The sequence below is a fragment of the Mustela lutreola genome, chromosome 14, assembly GCF_030435805.1.
Source record: "Mustela lutreola isolate mMusLut2 chromosome 14, mMusLut2.pri, whole genome shotgun sequence".
NCBI classification, from domain to species: domain Eukaryota; kingdom Metazoa; phylum Chordata; class Mammalia; order Carnivora; family Mustelidae; genus Mustela; species Mustela lutreola.
Window position 1 is genome coordinate 35,826,610 of NC_081303.1, and position 12,093 is coordinate 35,838,702.

Here is a 12,093-nt window from a genome sequence, read left to right on the forward strand (position 1 = left end):
CAACTTCATGTGGCTTAATATCCAAGTCCCTCAAAGAGAGGAGACAGGAAGAAAGGAAAAATATTTGAAGAAATAATGAATGAAAATTTTCTAAACTTGATGAAGATTTTATAGCCACAGATTTCAAGAAGCTCAACATACCACGAGCCCAAGAAACAAAAAACTACATCATGGCATGTAAAAATCAAGTTCCTAGAAAGCAATGATAAAGAGAATATCTTAAAGGCAGCCAGAGGAGGGAAAAGAGACACACTATATGCAGAGGAACAAAAATAATAACAACTTCTTTTCAGAAACAATGCAAGCCAAAAGATGGTGGAGCGACATTGTTAAAGTACCAAAAGAAAAGCTAGGAATTCTCAATGAGAATATCTTTCAAAAGCAAAGAATATCTTTCTTAAACATATTGAAGTTGAAAGAATTTACCACCAGTAGCCCTGTGCTATTAAAAAAAAAAAAATGTTAAAGGAAGTTAGGCAGAGAAAAACTGGCATCAAATGGAAATTTGGATCTACACAAAGCAATAGGAAGTACTGTAATTGGCAACATATGGGAAAATATGACTTTTTTCTTATTTTAAATCGCTTTAAAAGATGACATTTAAAGCAAAGTGTGGGGTAGATTTATCTGCTCCCCCATTCTTTGTGAATGGTTTCCACTCTCGGGATCACAAGTTGGTGATTAAAATTCCGGCCATCACATTCCACATTTCAGGGAAGAAGAGGAAGAAGAACAAGGGACAAAAAGATGCTCTTTTCAATCAAGTCACCTCTCCCTCCAAGAAATTTTCCTGAAGTACCAGTTGGTGACTTCCCCTTATTTTTATCTCAGTGGGCACTCTTAGAAGCCTAGGCTATGAGGAAAAGTGGTCATTTAACAGGACACATTGTCACCCTGGATAAAACCAGTATTTTTACCAACATCAGAAGAGGGATACCAGTTGAACAAGTGCCAGTCACTCTCATCCTCTGTCTGTATATCACAGAGCAATTAATTTGATTATATTTACCATTACACTAAGCTGTTTGTGAATGCTAAGTACCAGTAAGATTTTGTATTTAATTTTTATTAACAGCTTTATTGAAATATAATCCACATACCATAAAATTCATCCTTTTAAACTACAAGGGCGTGTGGCTAGCTCAGTCAGTAGGGCCCGCGATTCTTGATCCTCAGGGTCATGAGTTCAAGTCCCGTTATTGGCTGTGGAGCCTACTTAAAAAGAAAAAATTTTAAAAATATTTAAACTGTAGGTTTCAGTAGTCTATATTTGCAGAGTTATACAACCATAATCACTCTATAATTTTAGAACATTTTTATCACCCCAAAAGAAATCTCCTACCCATTAGCAGTCACTTCTCATTCTTCCATTTGCCCAAACCCTTAGCAACACTGAGTCTGTTTTCTGTCTATGGATTTGCCTATTCTGGACATTTCATACACATCAAACCATACAACATAGTTTCCATGTTTGGCTTCTTTCACTCTGTATAATGCTTTCAAAGTTCATCCATGTTGTAACATGTATCAGTTAGTACTTCATTCTTTTCTGTGGATGAATAATTCAATTGATTATTATGAGTAATGCTGTTATGAACATTCGTGTACAAATTTTTGTGTGGACATGGGTTTTCAGTTCTCTTGGGCATATGTCTATGAGTAGAATTGCTGGGTCATCCTTTGTACTTCTTTCCTTTTTCCTTTTATTATTTGAGAGAGAGAGAGAAAGTGTGTGTGTGTGTGTGTGTGTGTGTGTGTGTGCACGAGCGCGCGCACACGTGTGCACCAGGGGAGGAGGGAAGGGCAGAGGGAGAGAGAGAATCTTAAGCAGGCCCCATACCCAATGTGGAGCCTGATGCAGCGCTTGATCTCACAACCCTGAGATCACGATCTGAGCCAAAATCAAGATTGGACACTCAACCAAAGAAGCCACCCAGGCACCCCTGTACTTATTTCTAAAATGTGATTTTTGTGGAGTCTATTCATGCTTATTCAAGCTAAATATTGTGTCCTGAGAAGTGCTCTGTCTCATTCCAAAACTCAAGCATGGTTTGAGGACGTGGACACTTCAAAGAATGCTCTTGTCCTGTTCCTTTATCATTGGAGAGATTAAAAATGGTGATTGTGGGGCACCTGGGTGGCTCAGTGGGTTAAGCCTCTGATTTTGGCTCATATCATGATCCCAGGGTCCTGGGATCAAGCCCCACATTGGGCTCTCTGCTCTATGGGGAGTCTGCTTCCCCCCTCAACCCGCCTGCCTCTCTGCCTACTTGTGATTTCTCTCTCTGTGTCAAATAAATAAATAAAATCTTTTTTTAAAAAAAGATGACTGTGATTGTCTCACAGAACCATCCCAGTCATGGCTTTTTTGTTTTTTGTCTGACATATTCCTTCTCTTCTATTTTTGTGTTTCTTGTGCAAGAGCATCATTTTTATGTACCAAATTAAATTATATTTTTTATTTCCCTTTCCAGGTATTTCCAAAATGTATACTGATATCATAAGAGGAGAATCAATGATCATTTGTGGTTTCACATCCATTTGTTTTGGAGTATTTCGGAGCAACAGTCTCCACGTGGCTGTATTTACAGGTAGGAGCATCTTTTTTGTCTTATTTTCTAGAATCATTCTTGTATGATACATTTCAGTTCACACTGAAATTAAAATATATTAAAGGGCACCTGTCTGGTTTGACCAGAGGGCATGTGACTCTCTATCTCAGGGTCATGGGTTCGAGACCCATGTTGGGTGTACAGATTACTTAAATAAATAAAAAAATCTTAAAAAAAATAAAAATAAAACAAAACACATTCAAGATGTCTTAACTTTACTACTTTCTCTATACTTTACTTTTGGACCAATCAAAATAGCATATCAGATAACAGGAAAATAATTACCATCTATGTGTTTTCTTGGACAGTAAGGGGGAAAGTATGTTAAAGAAATCTATTTCATCTCTTTCCTTCACACCCAGACACACACAGGCACACACATCATCTGGCTCAGAGTAACTTCTTGCCTGGATCAATCCGAATCTCAGTGAGCAGATATTAAGAATTTACCTGATCCTGACTTTGAGCCTGCGGGCGAAGGCAGAACATTTCTGGCAGCACTTCAGAGTCAGGTCCTAGAAGCCATACTAGATTCTTGTGGTTGAAGTTCACTGGGATATGGAGCACGCTGCTTTGCTAGGTTTCCAGATGTGGTTCTACTAGAAAAGAAAGCAGGCAGGGAAATCACAGCATGAAAAGGGAAAAGGTGAACTCCTGATCGGTGTGATAGTTTTAGGACAGAGGTGCTAAAAGGAGGAAGAATATTGGTGATAAAAGGGCTTTGTAGGGCTTCTCAATGGGGAGCTACAGGTGTTTGGGGTAGACAATCTGTTATTTAGGACTACCCTTGGCATTGCCTGAAACCTGCTCACTCCTGCCACTGTTGCCCTCATTTATTGTGACTATGGAAAATTCCTCTTCTCCATTTCCCAAATGCTCCTGGGCTGGGGGCAGGGGTCACAAATAGACAGCAGGTTGATGGGGACTCTGGACATGATTTGCTTGGCCCTAACACAGTTTGTAAAAAATATGAATTCGGATGTCCTTTGGTCAGACATTCACTCCCCAGTTTGTCACAGGCTTTTCACATCTATGCTCCCTGCCTGGCTTCTGAGGACATTCCAGTCTGCTGTCCCCAGAGAAGCAAATCTCCAGCAACCGACTGTAAGGGAAATACACCCCAGAGTGTCTGTTTTGCCAGGCTTTCATGGGAAGCTTCCACTTGCTGAAGAACAAGGTCCCATTCAAAATCTCAAAAGCAAACCAAGGTGCATAGACACAAATGCCATCAGTGAGAGAATGAAAACTATACTTCAACTTCCTTTTTTTAATTTTCTTTTTCCAGAGTTACAAATAATCTTGAGCCTCTGCTTGGACATCTTGGGAAGCATAATATGTGGATATTCGTGTGCAAGGATCATTCAGTTTATACTGACTGACCTCTTTAGCAATATACTTACCAGTGTCATTCTTTGCATTTCAATGGTGTACATGACTTTCTACATTGGTAAGGCAGAAGCAGATACAAAAACTGCTGTCGTTAAAGGGAATTTTATGTATCTTGGTTTGTTTGTTTGTTTAAAGATTTTATTTATTTATTTGACAGTCAGAGATCACAAGTAGGCAGAGAGGCAGGCAGAGAGAAGAGGGGAGGCAGGCTCCTTGCTGAGCAGAGAGCCTAATGCGGGGCTCCATCTCAGGACCCTGGGATGATGACCTGAGCTGAAGGCAGAGACCTAACCCAGTGAGCCACCCAGGCGCCCCATATCTTTGGTTTTCAGTGATCTTGAATCCAGTTGCCTCTTCTCATTTGCTTCCTCCTTGTGATAGCCCCTCTGTGCATCTTGTCATATTATCCTTGTGCCACTTCTAGCTCTTTCCCGGTCTCTCCTAAGGTCCCCTTAATTCCAAGTCCATATCCCTTCCCTCTGTATTTCTTCTCCATGTAAATACTCTGTTACTCTTTTTGAGCCCCACCTTTTGACCTTACTTTTTTTTTCCCCCCCGAAGATTTTTATTTATTTATTTGACAGAGATCACAAGAAGGCAGAGAAGCAGGCAGAGAGAGAGGGGAAAGCAGACTCCCCCACCGAGCAGAAAGCCCAATGCGGGACTTGATCTCAGGACTGTGAGATCATGACCTGAGCCAAAGGCAGAGGCTTAACCCACTGAGCCACCCAGGCACCACTTGAACTTTCATTTAATCACCAGCAATCCCCTGCAAGAGCTCAGTGATGATTCCTGTCCTGACCCTTAGCAGCCCATTTCTAAAATGAGTTTGCTGGGTGAGACGCTCCTGAAGTCTTTCCAACCCAACCGTCTTTCATTCAGTGAGTACCAGACTGAGGAGACTGTAGGAACGGCAGCCTTTACCAGCAGCTAGGAGGCAGGGAAAGAGAGGGAGAAATTAGGCATACCTGTGTCTGGAAGAGTAGCAGGGAGTGGAATAATCGCAGGAAGCAGAGAGCCTAGCACTGCTAGCCCGGTGATGATCATTTGTTGGTTTCGTCTAGTGAGATGGGCAGTTAAAGTTTTTACTGACCTGAAGGAGGTAGCTAGTCCCCAAGAGCTGTAGTAACTACACCGAGACAGTCAGATCTTGCTTCTGCTCTCAGGCCACACAGTAGAGCCACTTCCATCTGGGAAAGACCTCAGATATCAAGAGCTTAATTACTCCTCCTGTCACCTCCCGTCACCTAAAAGTGCTATTTCCTCTGTAGGTAAGTGGCCACCCAGGAGCTGCTTACTGCCCCAATCAGTAAAATTACAGAAAGCCTTCACTGAAGGGTCACTTCCTTCTTCTTTCTTTTTCCTTCCTCCCTCCCATTCTTCCTTCCTCTCTTCTTTCTCCCCGTGAACCTTTATGGATGCCTTAAATATCTGAAGAGAAAAATTTAAAAATTAATATTTCCATTTCTTCCACTAGAGCACGAGTTTCTTGAGGCGTGGAGGCTGTCTTTTACTCAACTTTTTATTTATTCCTGTCTCTGTGTGTCCCCCTCCCAGCCGGGCCCAGTGCTCCCGATGTGCCTGAAAGTAATTTAACACATGTGGGTCGAATAACCTGATACGAGTTCTTGAAGAGCTTTGGAGTTAGGCAGACTTGAATTCAAACCTCACAGTTTATTCAAACTTGAATTCAAACTTCACAGTTTATTTGCTTGTTGACCTTGGGATTTTACTCACCCTCTCTAAGCTTTAGCTAGTTTCCTCATCTATAAAAGTGGTATAGAGACACCTAATTTATAGGGTTATTGCTGGCACCAGCGAGATAATGTGTGTTAGGTGACTTGCTCATGCTGATGTGCTGGAGATAGAACTTACCTCCTTGCAGGAGCTGATGGCACATATGTCTTCAGAACTCTGTGCAGGCGGCATTATTTGAAATTGGCCCTATTGGGAGCATTTACACCATGGAAATTGGCAGACGTTACCCAGCAGGGATTGATTGATTTTTTTATTATTATTATTTTTATTTTTATTCTTTTTTTTTTTTTTTTTTACCTCCAGAGAGCTGATTTTAACATTTACCAGCTCACCACTGGACTCAAGTTAGGGCAGCCAACAAATGTTGGTTCCTTTCCACTTTCCTTCTAAAAGATGAAGGTGCTTCCAGTCAGTGGTTGGAAAGCCTGGAACAGATCCTTCCTTTTAGTCCCAGAGGGAATCACTGCTGAGCCGTGATGTTGGACCTCTACCCTCCAGAACTCTGAGACAATATAATTCATGCTGTTTAAGATAGTTTGTGGTACTCTGTTCCAGCAGCCCCAGAAACGGATAGTCCTCTCTCCTCCGTTGCATTTTCCTCTGCTTCAGGAATTACAGAAACACTTCGGGCAGTCCTTTACTCTTATATTTAATAAGTTCCTGGCAGCAGAAGTCAGTAATAGACATGATATCAGGAGAAGTTCCATTGCCAGAAATTCCATTGTCAAACATAGATAAAATTCAAATTCACACATTCTCTAATGTTACATTTCTGTTATGTTGCCTAATTCTGTTTTCTTCCCTCACTAAGGAACACTCAGCCAACTGGCTTAAGTCCAGAGAACATCTGATTAAAGTTAGAGCATCACCTCTTTGAGCACATGTAGTAATTTCCTTTTTTGTCTCAATTGTGTTCAAGTCATGAAATCTGGACCTCAAGAAATCACTTGTACTAGCACATTCACTCTTTTTCATGAAACAAAACAAAAATAGCACAGATATTGCCTCACAAAGGACACAAGGCTTCAGGAACATTGTTCGGTTGCCAGGTCGTACAGTTGGAAATATTAACGTATCAGCCCATGGAAGAAAATTTGATTGAGGGACAAAAGGCACTTGAAGAGTCAATGTATGATTCATGAGACACAGTGGGTTTTATAATAGTGTAGGCCAGAGGTATACCTCTTGCTTCTAGAAGCGAGAGGAATATTTTGTCGACGTGATTCAGAGTTTCTGGGGAATGGAGATAATGAAGAGCAGAAAACTTTTCATTAGTTTTATTGTTTTAAAACTCCTACAAACAGTGCCTCCCCCTCCTCCTCATGTCAGTGCTGATGGCTCCACCGTCTCTTCACTATCATCGTTGGTCTGGGTGATAAATGTCAAACTTCCATCATTTTCCAAATATATTTTAGTTAGAAAACATCCAGTCATCAATCCTGTTGATTTTAGGGAAAAAAATCCCTTTGATTTTATGAGGAGAACCTTCACTTTTTCTACACCAGAGAGAGGAAGAGAGAGACAAAGACTGAGGGAGCCACTAGTCTGCAGCATCGACTTTCTGTGATGGTTTTCTCCACTGAGTCAGAACAACTATACAGGTCTATTTTTAACTACTCAGCTTTGTGAAGATGAAAATTACTTCCTTTATTAAATGGTCCATGACTTTTTCCCCTTCAGAACATTTAAAATACAATTGAATAGAACGGCACTTATAATTTTGTAAAAACCTTGCCTAATTATAAAAGGAATACATACTGATGATAGAATTTTGGAAATATTCTGAAAAATTAAAGAAGAAAAAAAATCACCTACATACCAGTGTTATAAATTAGACCACGGATATGTTTTGGTGTATGTCCTCAGCCTTTAAAAAAATACATATAAACATACATACATATGTTAATGTATACCTTCATACCATGCAACCCTATAACATTGGGATTATACTAAATAATCATTTCTAAAATGAAGTTATTTACTGGTTTCCTCATAGCAGATGTTGTCTCTAAGTACTGTCTGTTACTGAGAAAGACTATTGATAAGCTTTAAAATCCAGTAATACTAATTATAGGAAAGTGGAAATAAGATTTCAAAAGACAGTTTCCCTATCCTCATAGTTCCCAGCACTCCTGGTTTTACTGTCCTTGGTTATTTATATTAAATTCAGTTAGATACATAGGTAAAACTAAATCAAAAGTAGACTTAAGTGATTAGATAAACCAAAGGCATAATAAAATAAATATGGAAAATATTGAAAAAAATAAAGTTTAAAAAAACAGTATTAATTTACTAAGCAATGGCTTAGTAAATAGTGACTGTATAAAGTGAATGTATAAAAGCATAGTAATAGTGACTATCACACAGTCATTGATTTAAAAGTGTGCCAAGCACTTTTCATGTTATTTAGTTGAATCTGCACAACAACTGTGGAGCATTATTCTTTTACACCCATTTTACAGATGCAGGGATGCTAAGAGAGAAAAGGTAGGTCACATTCCCAGAGCAGCCAGCTCTGCCCTGCTCCAAAGCGCTTCAGCTCTTAGTGTCTATTATTTAATATGCACACATTTGTTGGCAGGCTATCTGTGGCTGTTGTTCTGCTACAATGGTTGAGTTCCATTGTGGTGACTGGGGCTGTGTGGCCCACAAAGACCGAATATTTACTCTGTGATCCTTTACAAAAGAAGTTTGCCAACCCCTGATTTACAGGATTAGGCCGATCCTTGGAACAACTTTCCAAGCACTGTGACCCTTAAGTCTCTCACCAGTTCTTCACTCAAGATAAAGTAGTACTTCAGTGTGCAGATTTGAATGCAACTAATTTTACTCATTTTTTTTCCTCCCCAGTGGAATTTTTGGGAATGTCAGGAATGGTTGCGTTAGTCACTGTAGGACTGAATTTAGACTCCTTAAGCTTTAAACCGAGGATTGAGTTAATAATTACTAAGTAAGTCTCCTATTGTGTACTTGGTATAGATATCATAGAAGTTTTGTGCTTAAGTGGTTCTGCCTTCTTGGATCCATAAGACACCCCTTTTGTAACTTTTTTCTGCCTTTTAATTCTGAATTTTATTACCGGTTATATTTGAAAGCACTTAAGGTACCAACAATTGTTGACATTGATTGATATTCTTTTGTTACAAATTATGTAGGTGTGGCTCAGAGGCTGTAGTCTTTTTATACATAACTCTTGATAAAAATTTACTTTGGATTGTGAGAAATTTAAAAAATACCTCATTCCTTTGTTTCCTTCATGACATCTATGAATGGCAGCATCTTAATATGGGAAGAGCTGGAGAAGAAAAGTAGCAGAAAGATGCCACACCAGCCAAACTCTTACATTTGGTAATGCAAGGTGTCATGTGACTGTCTCTGCATGGAGGGAAAACCATTGGCCTGTCTTCTCAGATAAATAAATTAGGCTCTGCAGAGAGCTATACTAATTTATAGGATTGTTTCAGAATTACTTCATAAGTCTTAGCCCAGCATAGATCAAACGAAAGCAAATGCTAAAACAAGAAGCCATAATCCTGAATTTTCCCAGGAAGATTCATTTTTTAAAAAATAGACGACTATCCATGGTTTTGAAATTATGATCTGTCTCCTTTTTTGGTGTTTAAAATGTTCTTTCTTTTATGAAATCCCAGTGATAGAGGATGGTATCTTTTTAAAAATAACTTCTCTTGGCAAAATTAAAAAATTGGCACCTGTAACTCTTCTAATGTTGTGTCTATGTGAATATGACACTTACCTGGTTCTTAGACTCCAGAACCTTGGGGATAACCAGTTCATAGAACTTTTTGTCTGAATTTGGACAGTTTCCTGAGCTCAGTCATGCTGTCTGTCAGCATCACTATACATTACGCATTGTATTCACTTAATTGTTTATCCTTGAACCTATTCAACCTATCCTTTCTTAATGTCTTCTGTGATCTGGATGTTGTATCTCAGTTTGGGGCTACGTAAGTAAGTCCCCTTCTCAGAAGACACTCGTTATTAAGTGATTGGGCGTGTTTATGTGAGAAACCAGTAAGTATGAATCATTATATATTTATTGGGATCCTGCTATATGTATGGATTTTTTTTTTTAGGTCCTGTGGAGACATTTGAAAAAGTATTCTCAGTTATTCCATCATTTCTGAATTTCAGAAAACTAAGCATTGGGGGCTGGGGGGATCTCAAACCCCTCCTTTCTCTGAGTTCTGAATCTAATGAAGCAGGAGATGGGAATCAGATAGAGAATCGGACCATCTGCTTGATGGGTGTAATGCTGTGTCACAGAATATGGTTTTCCTCTGAAGCCAAAATGAGGCTTCCTAATGCTGCTTTCCAAACGTAGATCTTGGGACCCACCTGTGAGGAGGCTGGTTTGTGGAACAGGCACACTCACCTAGTTAGTTGAAAGGGAAAGTTCCAGTGGAGGGGCCCAAGAGGAGGCAATCTGCTTATAGAAGTCAAACCTTGACTGGGTGCAAGCATATTACCACATGGTACCACAACAGCTCTAAGCCTGAACCATTGTGTTCCGTCTGCTCGGTAAGACTCTGGGGACAGGCCAGGTGTATAGCTATATGGAAAGCAATACGGGTGATTCTAATTCACTTGTCTGCTTAACGAACCATGGTGGTATAGACAATTGGCACTGTAGGGATTGAAAGGAGGGTCACTTCCAATGAGAGTGCTTAGGATGGTTTTATGAAGAACATGGGATTAGAGTTAGCCTTATGAGATTTTTAGGAATTCAGTAGATGGAAAAGCAGACAGGAGAGATTTTCAAGGTAAGGGACTTTCAAGCAAATCATGAAGGAAGAAATTCTGCAGAGGACAGTGAGGTGATCCAATCAGATGTTGAAAAGTCAAGGTTAAGTAGGTGGTTCTGGGCTTACCTGTGGCAGACCCAACAGTTTGATATGATGCTAGCTAATCTCAGCAAACTGTCACATCACTGATCAGGGAAGAGGTGGAGAGCTTTATTTTTCTGCCTTGCTCCTACGGTTCTCCTATGAGAGGCAGCCCATGGGCATGGTGTGATGAAGAGTATTGGAGAATATGGAGCCAGGTGGATTTTAGTTCCAACAAAATAGTTTTAAATGTTGATTGCAGCAGTGCTTGGAGGCAAGGACCTCTGCTAATAAGAGTGATAGATATGTCATACATACTTTTATGTGAAAAGGCAACTATTAAAAAACCCATTGCTTAAAATGTGATTTGTTTTCCATTCATCCAAGGTTCCTAATAATGTTTTCAGCTGTATTCCAACAATTATTATATATTTTCTTTGGTATTGTAATCGGATGTGGAGAAACCAAATATTTAAATTTTCACGCTGTGGTTTTCTTGTTCATCTTATTTGCAACAGTAAATTTTGTAAGGTAAGAATTATAGTTTATTTTTTATTTTTATTTTTTGAAGTTTGCTTCCTTGACTTAGGTTCTTAAGCCCAGAATTAGCATTGGGAGGTAGTGAGTGATAGCAAGAAGAGTTCTGGATGTGACGTCAGAAAACCTGTGTTGTTGTCAAGGTCCTGACAATAGCTTGCTGTGCGACTGGGGGAAGTCTCTTCATGCTTCATAGTTACATCTAGAAAAGGAGAAGGGGCAAGGATAGCAGCCGCAGTATCAGGACCCATGAGCTTGATAGAAATGCTCACTCATGGGCCCATCCCAATGTATTGGATTGCATCTCTAGAGATGAGATCCAGGAAACTGTTTCAACATGTGGGTTAATGTTTGTGCAACACTGGAGTGGATTAATGACTCTTAACATTTTTGTTGACTTTCATCCTTATTTCTATGATAAAGCCATTTATTAAGCACCTACCATGTACATTATACTATTAATACTAATACAATTTATGAAGTAGGTGTTATTGCATCATTTCACAGATGAAGCCCAGAAAGGTTAAAAACATGCCTAGAGTTACCCAATTTGAAGGGCAGAATTGTGGTTTATTTAATATTTTTTAAAAGATTTTATTTATTTATTTGAGAGAGAGAGGAGCAGGCTCCCCAGTGAGCAGGGAGCCCGATTCAGGGCTTGATCCCAGGACTCTGGGATCATGTCCTAAGCCAAAGGCAGACACTTAACCAACTGAGCCACCCAGGTGCCCCCCAAATTGGGATTTTTAAAATAATTTTTTATTTTTTTATGAACATATAATGTATTATTAGCCCCAGGGGTACAGGTCTGTGAATCACCAGGTTTATACACTTCACAGCACTCACCATAGCACATACCCTCCCCAGTGTCCATAACCCCACCACCCTCTCCCTACGGCCCTCCCCCTGGCAACCCTCAGTTTGTTTTGTGAGATTAGGAGTCTCTTATGGTT

General features: G+C 39.8%; 1 protein-coding gene across 3 annotated transcripts in view; it reads left to right on the forward strand.

Moving 5' to 3' along the window:
* The window catches only part of SLC9C2 (solute carrier family 9 member C2 (putative)), a 97,974-nt gene that overhangs the window by 15,461 nt on the left and 70,420 nt on the right, over nt 1-12,093 (forward strand). For all 3 annotated transcript variants that reach the window (XM_059146473.1, XM_059146475.1, XM_059146474.1), the window contains exons 6-9: nt 2,475-2,591; nt 3,898-4,059; nt 8,610-8,709; nt 10,991-11,134. In XM_059146473.1, coding sequence (XP_059002456.1) covers nt 2,475-2,591; nt 3,898-4,059; nt 8,610-8,709; nt 10,991-11,134 — 523 coding nt within the window. The remainder of the gene's footprint in view (nt 1-2,474; nt 2,592-3,897; nt 4,060-8,609; nt 8,710-10,990; nt 11,135-12,093) is intronic.